This window comes from Phalacrocorax carbo, chromosome 3 (assembly GCF_963921805.1).
Source record: "Phalacrocorax carbo chromosome 3, bPhaCar2.1, whole genome shotgun sequence".
NCBI lineage: Eukaryota > Metazoa > Chordata > Aves > Suliformes > Phalacrocoracidae > Phalacrocorax > Phalacrocorax carbo.
Genome location: NC_087515.1, coordinates 69,654,024 through 69,679,750, shown reverse-complemented (window position 1 = coordinate 69,679,750; position 25,727 = coordinate 69,654,024). Strand labels below are relative to the sequence as shown.

General features: G+C 40.0%; 1 protein-coding gene across 5 annotated transcripts in view; it reads right to left on the bottom strand.

The window, feature by feature from the left end:
- Positions 1-3,059: 3,059 nt before the first annotated feature.
- The window catches only part of PTPRK (protein tyrosine phosphatase receptor type K), a 414,239-nt gene continuing 391,571 nt past the window's right edge, over positions 3,060-25,727 (bottom strand). For all 5 annotated transcript variants that reach the window (XM_064447319.1, XM_064447321.1, XM_064447320.1 and 2 more), the window contains 14 exons: positions 25,359-25,446; positions 24,297-24,373; positions 21,642-21,678; positions 19,804-19,901; positions 18,969-19,085; positions 18,081-18,235; positions 16,828-16,963; positions 14,792-14,941; positions 14,054-14,227; positions 10,931-11,062; positions 10,569-10,694; positions 8,491-8,654; positions 7,066-7,201; positions 3,060-4,527 (listed from right to left, as the gene is read on the bottom strand). In XM_064447319.1, coding sequence (XP_064303389.1) covers positions 4,474-4,527; positions 7,066-7,201; positions 8,491-8,654; positions 10,569-10,694; positions 10,931-11,062; positions 14,054-14,227; positions 14,792-14,941; positions 16,828-16,963; positions 18,081-18,235; positions 18,969-19,085; positions 19,804-19,901; positions 21,642-21,678; positions 24,297-24,373; positions 25,359-25,446 — 1,644 coding nt within the window. In that variant the 3' untranslated portion in view covers positions 3,060-4,473. The remainder of the gene's footprint in view (positions 4,528-7,065; positions 7,202-8,490; positions 8,655-10,568; positions 10,695-10,930; positions 11,063-14,053; positions 14,228-14,791; positions 14,942-16,827; positions 16,964-18,080; positions 18,236-18,968; positions 19,086-19,803; positions 19,902-21,641; positions 21,679-24,296; positions 24,374-25,358; positions 25,447-25,727) is intronic.

The following is a 25,727-nucleotide window of genomic DNA, read 5'->3' as shown; positions in this document are numbered from 1 at the left end:
TAACTCAATTCAAACTCTACACGACACAGGAAAGTACAGCAGAAAATGAGTTACTTTTCAGTACAGAGCAGGGCACTATAAAAGCAGCTTTTACATTTATTTCAAGATCTCAGGGTTTCTTCTGACACAGCAGCAGAATGAAGCTTAAAAGAGGCCCTTTATACAGTCATTTGTCAGACCAGGTGGCCTGGCCACGCAAGGATCCCGCAACATTTTTTCTCAGGCTGCCCCTTCCTTGCCCTTTAACATTTCAATTCACGTTGGAGGCTCAGTGACATAGCACCTACCAAACACTGCTTCCCCAGTTTGCTTTTTGAGACCTTCGATTTTGGAAATTGTTAACCCATTTGAAATAGCACACTCCTGCAGTAGCATTTGCTTTCATGTTTCCCTAAAGAATATTGCGTTTCTTAACGTAGTACCTTGGGCAAGGAAAGGACCTACCATGAACTGTGTAATTCAACTATGTGAGTGACTTCCTGAACGAAATAAATCCCAGTAACTGCTCGCACATACTGAGGATACTAAGCTTCAAGCTTCGATCTTATGCCTGTGACCATTTTCCAGGAAGGCAAAGCCTATTTCAAAGCTTTTTTTTCCTGATGGCGGCATTTACCCAGGAAGCAGGGAATGTAAATGCTAGGATCTCATCAACCAGCTGGGGTCTGATCTCTCAGGACCCGGACAAAAGTTCAAAAACTGGGTCTTTTCACACCCACTTGCTGGAGCCAAGTCACTATGAACAGGGAAAGCAGAGTCAGAGGGCTAAAAAAAACAACAAAAAAAGCAGCTTCTCTCCATACAGGTTCTGAAGTCTGAAGTTTAGTAGCTCTTGTTTTAGCAAACTTCGATCTCTATGACACTGCTTGAGACATTTCCAAGGATTTAAGGTGCTCAAGGTCTGATATGGTCCTTCAGTGTTGGATCCTAAGAACTGATTATTTAGGGAAAATTCAGATAGTTTGAACACATCCCTAAGTTAACTCTTTGGTTACTGTTCTACAGAAAATGAACCAAAGCCATCAAGGCGACACTCAGAACTCCTTCCACTGGCAACTACAGATGCTAGGACGCTGGAGTCATCACTTCTCAGTTTTAGAGCAAAGGATACCTTCTCACACAGAGCAATCGTGTTTTGGGGACCTTGTACGCTCCTTTGGTTCCTTTTGTTATGGGACATTGAATCAGTTTCAATTACATTCACTTCAAATTTGAATAATCTCACACTCCTCCACAGATGAAGCCTTTCACACCTCTTTGTACTGACTCGATGCCCATTCACCCTCTCTGTATTTACTGTGTGTTGGTCCTGCCTTTAGGAAAGCAAAGCCTGGGTTCCTTGCAGGCTGTAGCCACTTGACCAAGTCTGTACTAGTATTTCAGGAAGGGCAGCAGCCAGCAGAAAGATTTTGAGCAGGAGTCTCGAAACCTAAGGAGCTCCTCCAGGGCAGGAGCTGCCAACATACTGTGATACTGGTGCTGGTTCCTCTTTGCTGCCTCGGGGAGTAAAATATTTTCCTCTTCAAGTGCCCAAGGTCAGGAATACTTCTCTCCCTCCACAGCACACCCCCTTTATGAGCAATAGCTGTTCTGCTCTGGGAAGGTTTTCATAATCCCCCCCATCTTTCTTCTGTCTTGCACAGGTGTAGGGAAAGGATACTGGAGCAGCACCCATCCGGGGGAACAGAGCTGCCACAATGAAAGCAAACTGTCTCTCCCGATTTTATAATAAAAATCTGATTCTAATATTGTCTTTTGCCTAAGAGACCCCAAAAATATACGATTACTGGAGAATTACATTTCTGAGCTGCTTCTTGCACACCATATTCCCTCTGCATACTTTCCCCTGGCCTTGCAAGGAAGAACTTCCCACAAGTTTTTCAATCATGAGCTACTGCAAAAGCTTATTAGGTCACCGCAGTCAGCTACAGTTATAGAAATCATACGACTCTCAGAGTACCTGAACAACACAGGCAGAGCTCCCATTTGCGGAATAACCACTGGCAGCTGTAATACCTTCTGGTTGAGGGGGGCACTCTCACGGAGGACTGCTCCGCAGGCACAGTGTGCTGTGATGCCAGGATTCATACTGGCATTTGCACCAGCCACATTTAACGTACAGGGGAAACTGGACACAAAGATCTTACCAAGGATTATGAAGTACTGGTGGGGATGGACCCCACTGTCCCCAACAGAACAGCTCTTCCTGAAAATAACTATTCATGGTAATGCTATATTTTTGGTCAGGAAAGAAAAAATCCCCAAAATAACTCTGGTCAATACAGACCCCGGCTTTTGCATTCCACAACCTTAAGAGCTACTCATCTCATCTGTCAAAAAATTAATCTAGACTTCTAGACTAACCTAATCTTCCCAGCACCTCTTAAGGACAACAGAGGAAGGTTCTACCAGAGTCCAATTCATTTAATCCCAGACACATGCCTATCAGGCAGGATGAATCAGTCTGTGGAGACGCTGCATTGCCTCCACAAAACATGGTGGCCAGACAGCCAGCTTTAGGTAATACGTTCCACGCTTCGACTGCCAAAGTTAGCTGAACGCCACGGCCTCACAGAGAAAGCTGGGCATGCTGCAATTCTATCGCATGCAGTTTATAATCCCCTTTCCAATGTGGCAAAACTAAAAAAGACGAATTTTGAGTATTAAGAACCCAGACCCAGTGAACGTTTTCAAACCTGATTTGTTTACCTTGCTGTTCATAAGTAGGAACTAACAATGGGTGACAAAAGAAAAGGCTTTATTTTAGATCTGGAAGAGGTGGAGCTGCGCAATACAGATGGGGGCACTGAAAAAAATCTGAGAAGTAGAATTTCTCTAAACATTTCTCTGCCATTTATAGTGTTGGATGGGTAATTTCATGTGTCTGAAGTAAACGAAAAAACTTGGGGCATACAGACGACATGGAGTCTTCTCAAATACTCCCTGAAACACTGAGGTGAAAAATTTTCCTTATCCAGATATGTCGGTCTTCTGGACAAGAATGACTCCCTAACAAGGACGGTAAGTGTGAGGGTATCAAAATAGGAAATAATATAAAATAATCTTTAAATAAAAGTTTAATTCACTCTTACTTTACAGAATATTTGAAAGCACCATATCATTTTACTGTCAGTTCTAAAAAAGACCAACAAGAGACTGGAATGATTTTAGCCGGTAAAATACAGGAAACCTTGTGAACAAATGGATGCCAGCTAAGTGAAAGCACAGTAATATTTTGTACACCACAACTATAATCAGAATCTGGCATTGGTTTATTCAAATTTTGCTTTCTTGGAAGCAAAGCTTACATATTTGTAAACATCAAAATAAACATTGCTTAGTTTTACAGTTTGCTAAACAAATACTTTTTTACCCTCAAGGGCATACGCAGAGCCATCTATTTGTCTGGCAGTTCTCCTGTTGACCTGTGCTTCAGTAATTTTTTTAAACAATTGGTTCCCTTACAATTTTAATGGTGCTTAGAATTTCTTCCAATGTTGTGCAAGTCATAGGCAAGGCCGTTTTTATGTGTGCCCTTCCTTACATGGTTTTTTGATCAGTACATAACTACAGCAACTGTGAAAAACTATACATTTTCAGGAAAATGCTTTGATTTTGGTCCTGTAGTTAAAGACCTTCTATAACTGAGTTGTTTACATGGATTTGAATCACAAGCATGTACACAACAAAACCACTATACCAATGTTTCTTGGTCTATGCATAAAAAGTATGTCTTCTACTTACACTAAAACATACAAAAAATAAACTACAAAAATTGTTTACACTTGATTTCAGCAAAAAAAGCTTTCTTCAAGAAAAATGATTCTTCTTTTTTCAGCCATCAAAAAAGGAATGCAAGTAAACAATAAATACATGTGCTTTCTCCATATAGACATATTTACACTTGAGTCTTTGGCTTATGTTTAAGTTTCCTTATAAAGATCTTTATGTGATCCAGCCAACATTGCACATTAAACCAAAATAAGCCAGTTTTTTTTTTTTACTATATATAATATATATATGCAACACTTGAAACCTATAAAGAATGAACCTTACTATCAATCTGCACTGTTATTGTACTTTAACAATGTATCAAAAGAAAAAAAAAAGCAAAAATTAATACCATATAGGAAATATTGATACATGCAACAGATGGTCGCTCTACTGTAATTGAGAGACGGCTGCATATACAAACACTGAAAGTCCTAATTTGCGCAAATCTCTTCTGACTCTGGGTTTCATTAAATAGTATTTATGTGGCACTAAATGTTGATACTGTATACAAGCATAGAAACAGATTGAGTTCTTTTATTAAGATACACAACTTCATAAGAAAAATACTTTGCATTTAAAATTTAAAATCCCTCCCACCCCCCTCTTCCCCTAAAATCTTTCTTCACAGGATCAAGAACTGTTGTCAAAACAGCTTATTGAGATTCATGTATTTGGTGAACTTTGCCTCATCCATTCCGACTAAGAGGATTCCAAGTACTCCAGGGCAACATCGTAGCAGAAGCGATATTGCTCCTTTAATGGGAAAGAGGAAAAGAAAAAAAGAGAAGTTAGACTGAGATTCTGAAGTAATTAGCAGCAACATCTACGAACAAGAATAGTCTTTGCTAGCTACTATGCAATTCTAACTTCAAGCCTGACATGCTTGGGTTTTCTTCCCCCCGCCCCCCGCCCCCCCCCCCCGCCCCCGCAGTACACAAGTATATTACCAGCTCTGATTTAAAAACTCACCCTAACCAATGAACTGGAAAAAACCCTGTGACCATGAAATGCAATGATTTGCTTCTCTGGTTCTTTCAGCTTCTGAACTGGTTTATCAAACATGAAAAGTTCTCCTATCAGTCAGAGCGTTCTTGCAGTGAAAGCACCTTGACTCTGATACACCATTTATATTTACGTTAGCTGATACTGAGCAGTTAACCAGTGCCTGCTGCTTGGACAGCCAGGGAATGGCTAGGGAATGCTGGGCTGCGCCACAAAGCTGCTCTGGGCACCGAGCCCATTTGTACAGTCGTGTCGATGTAACATCCAAGAGATCAGATGCACATTTAAAAGAGAAGTTAGAGCTCAGAATTTCATTGTGGTTAGTACTTTTCCTTAACAAGGCTGCTCTGCTGTTCAGAGATGATACTGGGGGAGAGGGAGGAGGAAGGAGAGAGGAGAGGGCAAGAAGAAGAAAACCCAAGGAAATGAATCCAATCTCTATGTCCTTGCGACCTAAGAAAATGAATCTGCTTTTGTGATTTATTTTTGTTTGCAAAGGAAGCCAGCGTGATCCATTACCAGGAAGTGGTGGGGATATCTTAAAGGCTTTATTGTGCTGCTCATTTTTGTTATCTGATTATGTTGCTGAACGTAGGGCACATGACAGTGTTATATATTGTTTTTCCTGGTTTGTTTTCTAACAACTCAACAGCTGCTGCTGTTCAAGAGTTCTGAATAAAAACCCACACAACAGAAACACGTAACTACAGAAATTCAGAAACTGCAGATTAAAGCTAAAATGGAAGTCAGGACTATTTTGAAACAAAATGTAAGTTTACAGACTATTTATCAGAAACACGCACAATCTACCTCTGCCTCCCTTTACAGTGACACAAGTAATATTCCATGTGATCTGACCTGTTTTCTTCATACCAGTGAACTGAAATCCAGGGAGCAATTCAATATGTTGTGCCTCAGACGTCTATGGCACAGCAGACTGCAAAATATTTGCGGCAAAACCAGCAATCCCTAGCCCAATGTCACTGCTGCCACAGGATGCTCTACCTGTTAACATTTTAACCACCTTCTTAACTTATGTGTTGGCAAGGGATGGAAGGGATGCACAGTAGTTAAGCAAATCACGTCACAGAAGCTACTTGATACCAAGCAAACAGTGACACCTGGAAAAAAGGGCAATATGGGAAGAGGCAGCTACAGCCGTTTTGCTCAATATGCAAGTTCACAAGGTCAGAAGCAATTTTCACTATGCATAAACTGCAAAACATTTTTAATTTAAATTGGCATCCCTGATTTTTATGCTGTAGGCAGCCATCTGGCTGAAAAGTGACACTGGCTGCTGGCAGCGTGAGAGTCAAATGGCAGAAACTCCCAAACACTGCCTAACCTGGTTTCACATTCACCTACAGGAAGGAAAAAAATCTACTCGGGAGAATTTTTTTAAGGACTTTCCACAATGTTCAGTTTTCGCGATCACACGGATGGATTATGCACTCATCCTATATACATAAGGACTGACCAGAAGCGTGAAGGTTATTCTGAGTTCTGGCAATGTGAATACAAATATTTAGTCGTGCGGTTTTGCTAATTCAGGCTCATATTGTTTGTATTAGTTTATTGTTTATATTGTTTATTATTTAACTGTTGGACTCGATGTTAAGGATCTTTTCCAACCTAAATGATTCTATGAGTCTATACATTCATTTCAAATATACTACATCCAAGTCTTTGATTTTAAAGTTCTGAGATATCATTTTGACTACTACAAATCTGAGTAACAAACATTATCATTATTCAGTACAGCTTCCAAAGCAGCAGTTGTTATCAAGAAGCAAAATATTCACATCTCCAGCTACTAATCCGGACTTTACAGCTTATTCCTACCAAGAAGAAATGCCTTGCTCTGTAAAATTTCAAGACAGTTTGTGTGAACACAACCTGCTGCAACTTCTCTTCAAAAAGACCAGGTTATTTTGGGAGATTAAAGTGCAGAAACTCAATGTTTTCTGTTAAAGCACAGTACCACTATGAGAAAAGTAGCATAAAATGCTTAGCCTGGCCTCTCATGATGCCGACTTTTGTGTACACTCAAGAAATTTCCACCACAGGATGTAACATTTCCCAACCTTACACTCATGCCAAGAACCAAACCAGCCTCTGCTCGGGCTGTACAACAAGGGGAGCCCAAGACCCCAAAAACATGTTCCTTTCTTCTTGTGGCCCAACATAGATTTGTTCTATTTTGTGGGCACAGGACTGAGAATGCAGCTAAGACAAGAGAGACTCTGGCTCCCCGGCTGTTTGCAATAACCCCGATGGGCTGCTGCTTACCGGAGTTTCCACCATGTTGGGCTTACTGTTCCGCAAAGTCTTCACAGCGTGGAAAACGTCCACCACGTTCTGCCTTTTTACCATCTCAACCACAATGCCGATGGCGCAGAACATCCCACTCCGGCCACCGCCGTTTCTGTATGCAAGGAAAAGAGATGGTTAAATGTCACCTCAGCCTAAGAGAGCATCTAAAACGCATTTCTGTTCTTTCACTCTGCAAGCATGAGTGACTCGTGAGTCCCACAGGGGAACCAGACTCCAGCAATCTCTTTGCAGGTCCAGTGGGTTTGGTCTGAGACACTTGTTGTTTCTGACCTTCCTCTCAGCTACTTCTGTGAATTCTGCCCTTACAGCCCACCATGCCACCCACCTATGCTATAGCCTAATTTACATAAGCATTAGAAATAAAAAACTAAGTTCAGTGGGCAGTACAACATCAGAAATTAAAAACCAAATTCAATGGCAGGTACAACATTTTCCATTTAGTTCTGGAAAGAGACTCACTTAAATTATCCTATGGTATGAGGATTATCTAGCCAGAGTAATGCTAAGGCATCACTGATTTGATATCTTCTTGACCTTTGGGGACACTTCCGAACCATTTGAATCTTCATTTCAATGAAACTAGGGTAGATATTCCTTCTTATTAAGTTTAAATTAGCCAGAAGGTTCCACGGATAACGCGGAGTGGTGGGCAGAATGGAGCCACAAGTTAATTCTGAACACTTAAACAGAAGCCTGTTTTTAAAAGTAAGGAGAAAGGCATAATTCAATTTCTAAGTTTTAAACTTTATATTTAAATAAGGTAGGAGAGAATGGTCATTCTCTGCTTAGGGAGAGAAAGATGCTGCCTTTTCAAAACTCCCAAACCAGCTCCCATTTAAATATCAGGATCAGATAAGCAGCCCATGGTCATTTTCCAATGACAGTTTCAGGATCACATACTCTATCAAAGAACTTTTCTCTAATTTCATATATCCATAGGTTTCAATCTAAAACACATAAAATAGAGCAGGTCTTTGGGAAACAATGCACCACATGATAAGGCAGAGATATACAAAAAATAACCATTTAGCACACAGCATAAAAGACTTCCTTATTGAAACTGTATAGAAAAAATTGATCTGTACACATCTTGTACCTGAAAAACATGCTATTATGTACACGAGGAGACAATACACAGTATCACTGTAGTATCATGTCCAAAATACTCATTCCCACAGTACCTTGACCTGACACAGACAAATCCGAAAGGTGACCAAAAGCAAACCTACAGTACCAGGGTATTTTTTTTTTTTTTAATAAAAGTAGCAAGGGCATGTGCAAAAGATTGTAGCCATAAGAATACTGCTTGAACTTAAAACAAGAACTAATTATAAGCATTTATTTGAAGAGCAGCATTTTGACTTTCTCCCCATTACTCACAGGCAATGGATGATGGTTCGGCCCTCCCCTTCTTCACATTCCTCTTGCCATTTTTCAACCTGGAGAATTAACTTCAAGAAGGATCTCTTGGAAGCTGGTACATCTCTGTGAGAAGCCCATCCCAAATACTGAAATTGCTGCACCATCAGATAGCCCTCTTGTGGCTGAGGGAAACCAAAGAGCTTTAGGTCAATATGGCACCTTTACATCTTGGTCTAGAAAACCAAAGCCTAAATGTTTATATTATGGACAGATTCAAACCTGTATTTACATTGCATGGTGGGGTCTCCATTAATTCACATCACTTGAGCTCAAAGAAGATGTCAAAAAAGGAAAAAAAAGGGAACTACATTGAAGACAACGTCACAGTTCACCAATCACTAGTGTAGCCTATCCTGACTTCTAAATGGACAAATTCCCTAGATTCTACATGTCAAGGGATTTATCCTTAACATCAATAATCAATTAAAAACATCGCTGTTAAATTCTTAGACCTACAGAACTGAAGAGACATTCCTTTGGCTCCCATGCATGAACTGACCCCATTTATAAATAAATAACAAGTTATATTGTTGCACAAATATGACTGTTTTCCTTGAAGTCGTCTCTTTTTGCCAGACTACGATAATCATGAGAGCCTTGCTACCAGTGTCTGAGCCTTCCATGTGCTAGATGCTACACAGGGGGAGCTTTGAATAGGGTTAGACTGTCACGAGAAAGATCTCAATAACTGGAAAGATAAATAGTCTCTTCAGTTTCTTGGTGCTGAAGAAGAAAAAAAGGAGTAGGAATGTTGATTTTAGAAAAGGAAGAATGGAGCAGAGAGATATTTAGGAGCAAGACATAAAGGCAATAAGGGAGGGGAGACAAAGAGAAGCGGAGGAGTAGAAAATCAAAACATCGTAAAAAAGAAGAAATGGAAAAAGTGAAAAGAAAAGCGGAAGTCTCAAAATACAACAAAAAAAGCGTTATGGCGTAATATTTGCCAGTGTGCCTACACCTTAGCTTCCTGTAGTTTCCAAACAAGGTATGAAGAGCTGAAAATGTTTTTCTTAGCTCTGAATATAAGCAAAATAAAGATTTGAATAAAGTACTGGCCACAGGCAAACTGATCTCTGCACTTCAAAAAATGAAAATGTGACCCAAAAAATAAATAAATTGTACACACAGTAATCAGTTTTCCCCACAGCTATCCTTCAACATTAATGAAACTTAAACATACACTCCAAGTAGCAACTGGTGGCATGTAAGTTCGGTATTGGATAAAAGATACGAAGTAGTAATGGTAAATAAAATAGGGACTACTGGTTAACTGTACAGATAACAGTGGCACAAGCATCTGTAATTCTTTACCTGTAGGCAACAAGAATAAGTGATTTATAGCCTTGAACAAAAGGAGGAGACGCTGCATGGCAAACAGGGTTTGAGAAGATGCTGCGATAGTGTGAAACGCTATGGGACAGCAAAAAGACAAGATGGTTTAAGGTGTGAAAGAGCCAACAAGAACGCAAGACTGGCACTGCTACTGAAGTTGAGAAAAAGATGATAAACGTAGGTTGAGGCACAGAGGCGCAGAACCCCTTCAGTGGCAAAGGAGCTTTCAGTTTTTTCACACCCAGCTTTGCAGGGTGCCACAATCCTCCTTTTACGTTGTGGTTCTCACATCTTAGGCTGAGGAGGTGCTGGTTGCACAACCAGCCTCAGCGCTCCTGTTCCTGATTCACCACGGAAGATGTCTTACAGAAGCTGCGAATTAAACACCTGTCACTACATGTTCATTACAGGGATATTTCTTTCATTGCACACCGAACAAACAGAATACCCCTCATACGTCTTCTACTTATGAGGGAGAACACATCAGAACAGCAGTCATTCACCTTACTGCTCTCTCTTCTTCGTGTACAGCTACAGCAAAGTACTAGATATTAGTATTAGACATTGATGCTTGACTGACTCTTTTCTGGGTAATGTCTTAAGAACATTAGTATTTTACTATTTTCCAAATAGAAACCACAAGAGCCTAGAGAGTGTTAAAAATCACATATCTTAACGTTACATATTGTTACAATAATGCTTACTCTTGTTAGATTGCATATCCTGAAAATTCGGTTTATGACGTCGCAGTCCATTGAACACGACATGCATTCTACTTGGATGGGACCGTACCGCAGTATCCCCTCCTCGGGCCAGTATTGCGGGCAGCCCTGTGCCAGAGCAGAACGGGCATAATTAAATGGTAAGTTACAACTTGAGCATATTGCCTTATTCATACACTGCAGACATCTCACCTAACCTTTACTGAACAACTAGTGTTAATTAGTTGCTGTGAAGCAGAGAGTAACTGTAAAATCACTGCACTGCTCTACATTTTGATCATGTAGTGGATCCAGAGTTATTAAAGCATGCGATGGTACATGGAAAACTCAAGCCCCAGACTAACCTGTGCTAAGTCGACTTCATTTAACATCACAAGAGAAGTACAGCCATAGTCATACACTAATCTCCAGAAATCTTTCACAGTGTTTGGTAAAGGATGTTGTGTGACAATAAAAGCTGCTGGCTGCCTGTAGCTCTGTGAAGGCAAACAATTTTATTAGCACCGGTAGAGGAAGTACTTCATAACTCCCATTCAAACACTGCAACAGAAAAAACACATAAATAGAACAAAGCTGCAACATCAATTACACCAGATTTCGGCACAGCTGATGTTAAAAATACATTGTCGTCTCCACTGAGAACAAAGAGGTTCCTCTGCTCAGGTCTGCCTTCTGCTTTGTTACAGGCCAAGCTCTGTTTCAGTTCGGATATACACGGGGTGCTGAAGATGCTCTTCAGGGCTCTGCTGAGCTGAGGCTCGGGCAATTCCACCCCAGGCACTGTGTCCAGGAGATCAAGCAGGAAACCTTCTCCCCACGTTGCAGAGGTGTGCAGAGGTCTCAGCAGGTCACCCCATCCACAGCAGCTTACACATAAGCTCTGTGACTGAACCAGGGACTAAGCTCAATTCCAAATTCTGTTTTAGTGTCACAGCCACAGGGTTGCCCACAGAACTGACCTTTAGGATTAATGGGGCCCATTTCCAGCAGAAAGCAGACATTAAACAGCAAAATACTATTTCCTGTCATGACAGCAGATTCCATTTTCTGTATGCTGCGTTATACACACTGCAAATGGGAATTTCCAGCCTTGCCTAAGTTAGCTGAGATGCAAGTAATTGCAGAGGGGCTATGTCCCAGCAACACATGTATTAGGAGCAGCAAGCAGAAGAAGAGAGATCAGTTTTTTGCAGGCATTTTGCAACTATGCACGGATGAGTTCTGCAGTGAAGGAATACAGATATGAACTGGCAAGGAAGCACTGCCAGGTTAATCAGAGAGTAAGATGGTGAATAGTCCTGTAGGTGGCTGGGACTGAAAATCACCAGCTTGAAGATGAAGTGCTGGGACTGCTGTATGCAACACAGAGATGCCCATGTTTAGCAGCCATGCTGGTACCAAAAGCAGTCTGTCTGGTGTTTTACTGAATTAAGTAGAGTAAATTAATCTAGGAGAAAGACCTGGTGGGGTAGATAGTTTGACTGAAGATTGATATGAGGGATATATCCTTCTTCATGTGCAATATATTGACATGCCCTCAAAGAGCATAGCGTGAGGCCCAGAAGGAAAAAAATACAATTCTTTTCACCCTTCTGCTTGATGTAAATTGTGAAGATAACAAATTAATGTCTTCAGCATCAGTACTTATTTGACAACAGAATAAGGAGACTGACATGTTTTTATCTATTTTGGCCATTCTTTTCTAATGCAGAAAGCATATTCAGGTAGTAGCAGCTTGTGTCCTACTTCCTAGATCTGCCCAGGGACCAAAGAGGAACAACCAATAGCGACTCTTCCCTTGTGTTTTTAAGAAATAAAACATATACTAGCTGATGTTTTCCAAGCACTCTTCCCCATCATTTCTGGTCTTTGCCGAGATGAGAGCATGTACTGAGCCTGAGATGATCAGATTTTCAAAAAGAACAGGCAGGAGATCTGTTGTCACGCTGGGAAGCAGACATCATCTTGTGGGAACACAGGGACAAGTACATTGTGGAAAGGGGAAAGTTTCCATTTCTCTTTTGTTACCAAAAATCCCCTTTCCTTGCCCAGCAGTGGGGTCCCCCTCTCTGAATAAATTAGTCTTAAAAAAAGCAGAAGAGAGAGGGCTAGAAAAAACTTTTATTACCCAAAGTTTTAATCCCATACTTATAGCCTTGTTGTATGCCTTCATTGTAATATACTACTCTTTTTTTTTTCTGCTGCTCTTTTCCCTTCATTACCAACATTTCTCTCTTTCCTTACTTGACTCTGGTTGCTCATCCATTAATACATTGCTTGGTTCCCGTTCCTGCCTGCCACCCACTGTTACACACTCTGAGTCCTCCTGCCACCCAGCTGCTCAGCCTGCGTTGTCTTCCTTTCTCCCCAAAGCACACTCCTCTATGCAGCTGTGTTGGTTGGTCTATAGCACATCAATTTTATCCAGGTGCTTAATGTAATTTTAACTGTAATCTTAAACAATTTTGGTTGCTACCAAAAATCTGCTCACTGCTCTACTTCATCCATTCAGCCCCAGTGACTCCCTAATAGACTGGTCTCACACATGTTACTCCTCTATTTCTCTGGCACAACAGCTAATTGTGAGATTAGGGACTGCATTTTGCTAGCAGTTCAAACATTTCCAGCACTAGCTTAGGCAGAACTCCGGGATGAATACCATTCAGTCCTGATGATTTCTGCTGCTATTTGCCATTTTATTCCAGCATCTCTTCTTGACATCGCAGTTTCTGACAGCACTTCATTTTTGAGGAAAGGGACATGCTCCTGGAAATCAGGCCGCTTATTTAAGTATTTACTGTAAAGGCGACTTGAGAGGCCTAACTTCAGTAATGCTAATAGCAGGCACAGGCAGGTATCTGACAGCACACGTGATGAACTGCTTTATCGATCAGACACCTAAAGCAGGCTCACCTCCATTCTTCCAATAATTCACCTTTCCCCGACAATACTTCTGTCGCTCAAACTTCAATAGCCTTTAAAGAGCTGCAACTCAAAACATGAACAACAAAACCAATCCTACCCCCAGACATGCTAAAGAAACATTTTTCTTCTTCTCCCTCCATCTCTCCTGCCTCAATATACATAGCCTTTCTGCCAAAAATGAGCATAGTAACCTCATGCTCAGGTAGGTGATATTCACCTCCTGACAAACAGCAGATTTCTGAGACCCTGCTGAGATTTGGGATTTGGAGGGCTGGAGACTGGAGCTTTATATAATGCTGTTAAAAAGGGGAGATTTCCAGTGGTCCCACAAGGATGCATAAGACTAAAGGTAAAAACCTTATGAACAAGCAACACAAGCTGGTGGAGTTTCTTATCCATTCCCCACACCTTCCTTTGTTAGGACCATTTCACTGGGTACTAGAGTAAGAAAGAATTACCCCTTCTTAAGCCAGAAAGTGCTCTCTCTCATATTACACAGCTTTTCACAACACACTATGCAGACAAAGAAGATAGTCTCTTACGTCCATAAGAGCAGCATTGATGTAGTTGCTGCTCTCCCCATCAATAGTAATTAAGAAAGGCAGACATCTGTCAGGTGGCAGCATATCCATGAAGCGGTTCTTGTCGTGGTTCCTTGGCAAGCAGGCTATGCTGCAGTCCTCTGCTTGCAGGCGAGGGGTCACAGAATTCAGGGTCTAAGGGGGAGAAGTTGCTCCTTTAGCACGTTGAACTAACAGACAATGGACTTGAGATTCCCCGAGTTTTAATTTAAAATATGCAATATGGAAAACATGAAGCATTAGCAAGAAGACATTAGCAAATAAGAGCTCATATCTGTTTGACGGACGTGCTGGGGCTTTCCAAGGGAGGGTTAAACTGCAGGTGTAGAAGGTGCTCTGAGTACCACTGAACAGATTCCTCATGACACTATCCCATCCGAAAGGAATAAAACAAAAAGGATCCTTTAGAGCCCTAAAAAGCTATGCCTTAGCTGTGCAAATGGAAGCCAAAACTCTCTGAGGTTCCTAGTCAGTGCTCTTTATTCCAGACAGATATTCACTGCAATTTTGTTCAAAGGAGAGTATTCCATAATTAAAACAACTTTGCAAAGCACATAAACATGGGGGCTTTATTTTGTGGACTAAAAGTAAGAGACCAAATGCTATAAATGGGATATGAAAACCCCTTTGCTGAAAATAAATGTATCTAGAGGCAAAAAAATTGTTGTCACATGCAGAGTTAGTAGGAACTGTGAATACCTGAAACTCATCTTTGAGATGCGAAGAGTTTGTCTGAGAGTCTATTCTAATCATATCAAAATAAGCAGCTTTGAATTCGCAGACAGGAATGGCCGTTTCTCCACACAGGCAAGCTTCTAGAATGGCATCATGAATAAAGATGTACTGCTCCTACCAAATTAGGCAAAGAAACAAAAATTATAGCCATTTAAAAACAACAGGTCTTTCCTTTTAGGATAAACAGATCTCCTGCACACTGAAAAACTCATTCAAGCTAGCGTCCATCAATCCATTAAATAACGCTTTAGTACAAACACAATCTTGTCCTAATTGGGATGCAGTTAACAAGGATGTTTTCTTCAGACCTATTTAAATTCAGTAAAACTTAACAGAACAGGCATAGCAATTTATTTAATGGGAGGTTTTCAGTTTTCTTGTGATGCTTGTGGGTTTCTGCATATATGCCAGGGAAATGTTGGCTTTACTCCTTCTGTTTTTTTAAAAATAGCTTTCAGTCTTATAATACTAGCCGAAAGTGTAAATTGCTTCAGGCACTACTAGTGTGATTAGCAATTATTTGGCATGCTGCTTTCTCCTTATGCATGTGCAACCTAGTACACCAATTGTCTGATAGCGGGCTCTAGGCCAGTAATAAACTCAAGCGTGTCCCGACAGAAAAGGCATTTCTTGCCTTTTTTTTTTTCTGACTTGCCTTGAGATATCCTGAGTACTAGACAGCTGCATTACTATTTCAGTCAGGCCTCCTGTCAATTTTTACGCAACGCCCATCATATTTACTTACCCCGAGAGAAACAGATGTAAATCACGTCTATACAGTGAAGTGTGCGAGCTGTGCCAGTCTCATCTAAGTATTATGGATACCGATGAGGTTATTAACAGCACAAACTTTAACGTGGACCTGTAACAAGAGCTCATGACCAAGGACCATGGTCATATTCTGGCTCTACAGCCTGGCCTGGCTTATCCACATAGCTATGAAGCTATTGCCATCACTGCTGTCTAGAGGACCATCACAAGAACTTGCTGCAATTACAGCTTTATTTTGCTGCGTAAGTATGAACCTCTGAGAGAAGAAGAGAGGTAAGAGGCAAAAGGAGGAGAAAGGAACAGCAGTAGAGGTGTTAATTTACATGCAAGAGCAGATTAAACTGGGATGGTTGAAGAAGTCACACTGATATGGTCCACACACTTCCCAAAGGTTAATGGCCCTGTAGCAGGGGTAGTTGATCGGGAACATTTATTTGTTCAACTCCCACAGGTTGCAGCATGGAATAAAAACTGCACCAGATTACATTGATATGCCTGGCTGCCAACTGCAGAGATCTGCACATGGTCACATTCATACTGGTGAAATAACTTCTCAGGTAGGTCCACATGGAGGACAGGAGAGAGAGGTGGCAAACCACTCCACGTAGCCTGGCTTAATACAAAGCACTAACCTATGTTTCTGTGGAAGCTCAGTGATAATCAGGTGGCAGAATGGGAACTGTTACAGCTTCTTCACTAAGGCAATGGTTTTACTGTGGAATTGCTGAAGGTATGACAAAAGACAAAAAGGGTAGAAAAGGAAAAAAAAAGCTTGGCAATGAGGTTAATAAAGCAAATAAAAACAGAGTTGAAATGGGAGAGTGAAATGGACATAAAGTTCCACAGTAAGTGAAATCACGGGTAAAGTGATTGGAGATAACCTAAAACAGTGTCAACCTGCTGGAATTCCAGCTTTGGGTTCCTGGAATTGCTGATACCAGAGCTGGCGAGAGATGTGCCAGACAGGCCTACTGTAGGTTATTCCCTAAAAAATCCTTCTTGCGTTCCTTTTGTTACAAAGTTAGCCAGGCACTTGTTGTGCGAAGCCTGAAAGAGCTGGCAGGTTTGTTGCACCCTCCTGGTTCTGGACGCTGTTTGCATTGAGCAATGCTCCCCAAAGGAGAGAACCCCGTAACAGGGCCACTGGCTGCTCTTCTCAGAGTGACAGTGAAATTCTGCCCTAGCACGTTTCAGAAAGCACCAGGTGCTTTGAAGGCAAACCGCCGTACCTCTGTCTGTACCATGTTGATGCGACGGGACCGTAAGGCTTTGACACAGTTGTAGATATCCACGACACCTTCTCTTTCCGCCATATCTAACATGATATCGATCACAATATAACAACCTGTTCGTCCAGCACCAGCACTAGAAAGAATCAGTAAATACTGTTAGGAATAACCTCATCAAAACACCTACAAACTCTGTAAACCCATTACTGAGAGCATTTTACTATTTTTTTTAAAGCAAGTCATTCAGTTCTTTCATTACAACCACTATCTAATTTCTGTCTTCTCTCCTTCTCTTCATAATGTCCTTTAAATCTTTTGATGTGTCCAAAACAATGATTTTCCGTAACATTTGCTCCACTAAGTAACAGCAAGAAAAAAATTTGTTTTCCTCCTTTTATCACCCAGATCAATACTTAAAAGCAAAAAAAGAAAAGTTAGTTAAACTGAAATCTGGAGGATGATTAAGCTCTTACACTTCAAAATATGACAGATCTTGTTTTTATTTAATAAGACTAAGGATGATTTTTTAGTGATATATTACAGTAAGAATTTCAAGTGTATGTTTTTACACCCAGGCTCTAAGCTGGTTCAGGCAGCACATTTAACAATATCTAGAAGAGTCTCTCCTGATTTATTTTGGTTTTATATAAAGCTATGGACAGTTTTTGCACAGTGAAGTCTTAAAATCTGTAAAGGCTGAGTAACTCTACAGAATGTAATTAAACATTTTGACGGTGCTGAAAGAAAATTCTGTTTGTCATGACTGTGTCCTAATAACACAAACTTTGTAAAATTTGCACAGGAAAAACAACATTCTGCATTTGTTGCCATTAACCTCATTTCATCTTCCTTCATCTACTTGTTTTACTTTGATTTAAATTAATAATATGCTCAGACATTATATGCAACACCAAGCTATCGAAACAGCTGTATCTACACTTATTCTCGAATGCTGTCACAAAATTGTTGTAGGCTACCTAAAACGATAGCCTGAAGTATCACATAATTTAGCTGGTGCAGCTCTTGCAGGAAAAAGAAAACCTCTGGCTACTCTATTTAGGAAAAGCATTCTAGAATCCCGTTATTTCCAAATGTTGCTATAGACAGCCAAATCCTACTGCTGCGTGAATTAGGCAATTCAAAGAGGGAACGACAAAACCAAAACACTTCAAAATGAGGGATGCTTCACAAGACACTACTGTAAATGCTCACATACGTAGTTGTGGAAAAAATCGTTCTACTTCTGTACACACCTGCAATGGACAACAATAGGCCCTGCACTAGGAGGGTTAGATAATTTGACTCTCCGTATAAAGGAAAGCAGGCCTGTGGCATTGTAAGGAACTCCATGATCTGGCCAGCCGGTGAAATGAAACTGCTTAACTTCACGGATTTCACTGTAGCCCCTCTGTAAAAGGGGGGAAAAAAAAAAAAAAAGGTTATGAAATTCAAAGCATTCTCTGACTCAAATAATGATAACACACACTGATAGAATCTACATGCTGTTTTCATCATTTCACCAATTATTTAATGCAAACACCATAGGAAGCTTAAAGACGTTGATTTTTTTTTTCATTTTGAAGTCTGTAAGTTTTACTTTTGCCATTAAATACACTAGTTTTGCCTCAGTTTTTTTTTAAATAGACTTAGATGTAATTCAAATCGATTTTCAGAAGTTTTGCTAATTAAGACAATGGCCTGATACATTTACAGGCAAGTATAATGATTTACCCGAAGACCACAACTGTATCACACATCTTGCATTCACAGAGTTTGTTCTCCGATTAAGTGAGATTGATTCAGTGGCATTCAGGGCAGAGCGAATGGAGGTGAATGACATGCATGACTCATAACCCCGTAGTTGTGCTCAGCTCAGAAGTGTACTGTCAGACAGGTACTGTCAGAGAGGGGAGGGTAGCAGCCAACACTCTGGGGAAATTTGGAATCCCACAGTGAGAAGCGTGTTTGCACAGCCTGACGCAAGGCATTACTCGCACGGTGAGGTAAGGCTGCCTACACTGTGGACCTATTAACCGGAGAGAGGGATTTCATATTGTACAGCAAGATGCATAAGCATAGCCTCCTTCACTCCTTGCTACTAGGGAACGGTATTTTGCCAAGCCCCTACAGAAAGTGCTCACCCTTCCCAGAGTGAAGGTCCTGACGACGTACTCTGCAAGGGGCTCCATCTCTACACAAGTCACTTTGAAGTCACCATAAACTTCTGTGTCATCAGGCCAGTACTTGTAGCACTTTACCTAAATAGAAAGTGGGAATGCATTTTACACCAAAGGAAAATAAAAGCTTGAGGGTACGTCACTGCCTGCACTGCATTGCACCACATTTATTTCCAAAATGACCATGCACTCATGTGGCTTGTCACGGCTAATGGCTGTTTTGTCAAGTTAAGCACTAGCTACAAGGAGTTTCCACTGCTTCACACAGCTGTACTTAGATGCCAAATTCATTTCTAAATGAGCATTTATATTTTTTCTAGTGCTGAGCTATGGAATGCGTTTCCACTTACATTAAACTGGGATGCATTTCATATCAGTAATCAAACTATTGCAAGTAACCCCAGATATTTTATATTACTCCCTGAGGGATGTGTTACTGCTAAACTGTAAATAATTTTCTGATTTCTAGCCACTGATATAGAAGCACATTTGCTCACTAGTCCACCTACTCTGCTCATTTGAGTGTCAATATACAAATCTATTTTGCTGAAGTATCAATTTTGGATTCTGACAATTTTTCACTACTCATGAAAGCAACTCAGCATCAGCCTTCTGAACTTAGCCTTGATTTTACACAATGCCGTAACCACAACCGTGTCTGGACTGTCCCCCTTCCCCTCCTCTCAAGGTGCAGCGTTGTCCTTCACAAGACTCTTCTACGTTCCGCTGATAGTGTGTCCTATCAGCAGGTTTTGCTTTAGGCTTGTAGCATTGAAAGAAAAACAAAATAAAAACTTACTCTCCCAACTTCCACTAAATTTGTGACCATCACGACGCAAGCTGATTGCTCCTGCCATATCATTCTCCAGAAGTCATACACAGTCTCATGAACTGGACCTGTAAGAAAAATTTCCAGGTAATACTCTGGAAAAAAATAACAACGCTAAAAATAAAATCCAGTGCTTTTCAGAGCTGATACACATGGAGACACTTGCTCAGAGATGAAAGCTTTGTGAAACCATATCATCATACCATCGTGCCGGTTTCCAGACTATATTGTTATTTCTAACCAGTGCTGAATCTTCATAGTTTAACTGAATTACCACTTGAAAGAAATTAATAGCAGGTGTCTCATGTGGTGAAATGCCAGAAGTTGCTTGAAAACTACAAGGGCACAGCATTGTGTGACTACATCTACAGTTACATTTCTAGGTTTGTTTTACATTGGTTAAATATAATGTGTTGAGCGTGAGTTTCTTCAGATGTTCACCGAGGAGATGCCCGCACCGGAGTGAAGTATCGGTCAGGAGGGCTGGTGGTATAGATCCTGCGCACTTACCATCTAGCTCCTGGCAAAGCACGCGAGCACAAGTAGGCGCTGAGGCATAAACTTTCCACTGAAGGGTGTTTAAACTAATTTAACTACTTTCTGAGAAGCAAACGAGGAACACTTGTTTAAGCTTTGCCTCCTGCTCTGCTGCAGAGAGAAGACATGTTCAGCTGAGACAGAGTTTTTTACCCTGTGACAGTCATCTCAGAAACAGCTCCCTGGCCACAGTCCAGCAGTAGTATAAATATTACTGTATTTACTGTACACACCTGTACCCTGTACTGTATTACTGTACACATCTGAAGACTCAGCCATATTCCTTCATATGTGAGATTGAAGGCTGAATACCAAAGCAGCCATAAATATTTGTGTCCTTTACACACTATAATATGCAATGTTTTACACAGTAAAACAGAAATAAAATACAAATACAGACTTAAGTGCCAGAGATACCTGTTTAAACAGCACTTACACAAAAATAAAGAAATGTGGACAGTAATTTGAGCATCCTGCTTTAAAACAAGCCTTTAATTTGTCTTTTCTCTGTGCAGCCACAATCAACCAAGGGCACAAATAACAGCATATTTCCAGCCACCTATCTGATTATACTCACAGATCAAATAATTACACATCCAAATCTAATTATTTTTTACTTTAATTCATAGCCTCTGATATTTCAGTGCAGTCTTAGACTAATCTATTTGTTTTTCCTCATTGCGAGAAGTTTTATCAGAAATACAAAATTAATAATTTCCATAGAAATCCAGTTTTTCCTTCTAACTCCCCTTTTTATTAGCAGGGTGTTATATAATAAAGATTTTCTTCACTTCTTCCGACAAAGACGCTTTTTCCTTCTCTGGCCTTACCTCACCCAGATTTTCTGAGATAGCATTTAATTTATCATTACTATCTGCACCATCTCCATCCCGGACTAAATTCTAGACAGTAAAATAATACATTGTAATATGGAAAGAAAAATGCCTCAAGGCAGGTTGAAACTGTTCTCTTCCCTGTCCACATGACTCTCTTCTCTATTCATCTTCATAATTGGAAATCATGGTAGAAGCTTCTGACTTTATCAGCTGAATTTATCACTGAAAGAGTTGCTCCATATCTAATTAACATGATAAATTAGTGCAGTTTTTGCACATTCCACCTGAACATGCTATGTTACTTTACCATAACTGAAGACAACAACTCACGATATTGGATATCCTTTATTTTCATCTACTTCCATTTTACCAGCACACTGCTGGACACTACAGAGAACATCTGCTTGGTTTCGATTAATGATGGCAGATTCTTACCTTGGGTTGCAATGTAGTGACTTGGTCTCTGATATCCCTAAAACAGCAATATAAGTTGGTTTGAGTACCATATTACTAACAGAGAAGGGAAAATAAAAGCATAAGGGTACTACAGAATTCTTATCTCTAGACAACGTTTTCTGAACAAACCAATATTTAAAAGCAGCATGAAGCTCAAAACCTAAAAAAACAGTTAATACTGAAAAGGTTCGAATGACAACAGATAAAATGGAAATAAGAACATCTGACTTGAACAGACATTGTAGTATACAGGAAGGAGTATTCTAGACAGGTCCCTTGGGCCTAAAAATTAGTCCTCTGTTGACATTATCTCCACAGCTGAATACACTGGGGCACATATTTAAATTTTAGTAAAAACTGCCTTTGCCCCCAAATTATCCCAACTCATCCAGTATGAAAAAATACACACCTTTTGTCTTCCAAATAGACAATTATTTTAAGGCACAAAGAGGTATGCACCTGAGCCAGAAATAATGGGGACGGAGAAGGACACTGGTGTGTGCACAGAATCAAGGTCCTACTGCCATGGAACCTTCTGTAAATTATTTTGCGCTACTGCACGAAGTATGCATCGGTTATATTGGACTTGATACGCACAAGTATATACACACACATATACATATATAGATAGGTAACCCTATGTGACTAAGACTTTCCAGTTAGCTGGGTCTATGCCAATGGTAGTGGTACTGTACAGCATTAATCGTCTGCATAAAAACTACAAAACAAAGAGATTTTGCTCTTGAGGACATAATTCAGAATATATTTTGACCAGTGCCAGCAACATTAGCTACAAAGAGGAAGGAAACTTTAGTGTTGCTGGACAAGACAATACAGAATTCCACAATGTGTAAATGTTGAAGAAATAACTCCAATTATTTTCTAGGATACAGTTTTGTTAGGCCACTTGAATCAAGTCTTGCATGACAGGGGAGCACAAGTCCTTGGATTCCTGCTATTCACAAGATGCTACTAAAGCAAAGGATTTCAGTGTACCCAAGGAGTTTATACCCTTTTCCACAGACTGCTTCATTACCCTGTCTACAGTGAGGGCACGTTCTCTGGGGTTTATGAAAAAACTTCTGAGTTTTTCACAAAACTTATTCTTGGCTTTACAAGAGACCAAGATTGCATCAAATGACAAAAAAAATTCTCCTGGCGTCCTTAATATCAAGCCCCAGCTTCAAATTACGAAAGTGGAACCTACGCTACGCTGTTTTACAGTCAGTAATGCTTTCCAGAAGAAGGTAAAAGTGTCACTTTAAAATTTCAAAGTGTCAGTTTTAACTTGTAGCTTTCCTGTTTGGTTATAATGAGATTCAATTTACTCCTAAATAAGAGAAACAATGTCCTTGGGGAACTGGAATCATTACAAATCTGGGAGACTTTTCTTGTTTAAGGCCCCAGGCAAAATATCATAGGCTAACACTTCACAGAGACTGCTGTGTAAAAATACCAAAATAAAAAGACAGCGATATACCTGGAGGTAAACCTTTATATAGTGGGAAGTTGAGAGGGTCTTAAATAATTTATCAACTAACTGTGGACAGGTAAAATTAGTAAGGTGCAATAATAAAGGAAAGTAACCAAAGCCATGTATTTTAAAAACACTTGTCCTAGCTATTCCAGTATCTTTCAAATTACTTTGGAATTACTTTGAATACAGCAAAATTTTTATTCCTAAGCTGTTAATTGGATAAAAGCTGTATTTTGTTAATCAAAACACCTGGCAGAATTTGTTCCAATTTCCTGTTTGTATTTGGTTTCTTTTTAAATTTATAATTTAATTTGTATCTTAATCAAACCATGGATTTTCAAACGTTAGAAGTTTTCTGCAGAAGCAAGGAAATTTCTACTGTGCTAAAATAATTTTTTACATATAGATATATATATGTTTGTGTATATACTTTGTAATACCTAAATTAGCACCTTAAGGCAAATGTCAGCTAAATATTGTTTGTCTAAATTGCTGTTAAAAACCGTGCCCCTCCCCAGACCATTATCCCTCCCTTTCTGCCAAACATATTACAACTACTTCACAGGTACGTTTTCAGACGACTACAGTACAGAATACTATCCAGCTTCTCACATATAAATGGGAAAGGGAAAAAAAAAGCTAGTGGCCAAATTCATCACCATAAAAAAAAAAGTGAACAGCAAATTCTCTTTAACAGACAGGATCAGCTGAGTTATCTAATAATATCCAACTATATTCAGAGCTATGTTAAAAGGCTAAATTATCTTCTCAAAACAGGTACAAAAAAATATTCACACAAAAGGAAATTTTTTAAAGGAACAGATGACACAGATGAGGCATGCATAGTTATCAAGTGATAAAAATAGAATAGGAAAGTAATTAATAACAATATCTATATTAAATATTTACAATAGGATGCTGTTATTCACATATAGTGGTACTTACATCCCTGTACAGCCAAATCTACAGCCCAAACCAAAGTCAGATGTGAAAGAAAGCACAACAATGTCAGTGAGTACTAGGACGTAGAACAAGGAAAGTGTACATTTTGTTCTTAATAAAAGAAAGCTTTCAATATATTTGTAGGCATAACATGCAATAGTTTCACATAGAGAAGCTGGCAAATTGAGAGGGAGAAAGCTGCGCAATCCACTCACATCTATGTAGTTGGCATTAATGTAATCTGAAGATGGATCATCTTCAACAGGTTGCAAAATCACCCTGGAGTGGTCATCTGTAAAAACCAAGTGGTTATGGTGCCTTTGTGAAATGTGATTTTTAAGTAAGATATTATGGTAAGTCATCTAGAAAACCCAAATCAGGTGGCATAAGTGCCTCAGAATTTGCAGTCCTTAAGCCGTAAGTGTTTACACAGATTTACAAAGAACCATTTAGTCTGAGGTCTCCAATTACTTCAAATGCTTTCACTAAACTTCATTAAGTGTAGCTGAAAAGTATCACACCGTTACATGCGGTTAAAAAGACACAAAGAAACCAGGTTACTTTCTCAAAGTCCCTTTCAAAATCAGCTCCACTGATGGTAATCTAGAAAACCGAAAATCCTGATTACTGTTTCCTTACTTCTGACCCCAGCCTGCTTAGGTTCATATTGAGACTTTAAAAATGTAAGTTAGCGATGGTTAGCAATGCACTTCGGACTGATGAAGAGGTAACTCTACCCGTTCAGGGGCTTCTCCGATAGCTTCATTCCCGCATGTTCGATCGCATTTGTAAAGCAGTAACAAATTGCGTTATCCCAGGGGATGAATCTAAACTATTGAAACTTTATGCCTAAAGACAAGAGACAGAACCCTCCGATTTTAGTCACGTCTCAGTTTCACACAACTGCTATTCGGGTGTATCAGCTATAAATCACATAAAGCAGAAAAGTTTTGAAGCTGTCAGATTTACCTGAAAAAAATTATAACTGTAGAAATCTGCCACAAAATTAACATCCAAATGAGCGCTAGCTTGTCGCTGTTATACGCTTACCACTGCTTGCACAACAGAGACGCAAAGGCGAAATTCACCCTGAGTTATAAGAGGAAGAAAGTTGAACTGTGACGAACAAAAAAAAAGTGCTGGAAAAGGCACTGTCCTCCTTCTCCGCTTGGGGTGTCAAGCAGCTATGCCACCGGAGACTTGTAAAGAAAGAGAGAACATGGCACGAGTAACACACGACGATGGCTACTGCTCAAGTCAAGCACACTGATACTCACATGCTATAATGTTTCCATAGCGGTTCTTTGTTCTGTTTTGATCCTTCTTAGCGACATCCCAAGAAGCTGACTGCCCCTCAAAGAAACTCTATAAATAAAAATGTTCCGAAAGAAAACATTCTGACCATTAATTTATCTCCAAAAGTAACAGTTTAAAAGAACTGCCCTACTATTAAGTAAGCTCAGCTTTGCTTGTCCGCTCTGGTCACCCAGATGGCATCATGGTATAGAAATATATCTACAGACGAAGATAGGCTCTCTACAGGTCTGTGACTGCTATGGGTCAATGGGTGGCTCACTGAGGGACTCCAGAGGGATTTCAAATCCTCGAATTGTTGGAAGGCTAAACTTCCTCGTACATCCCTGCTA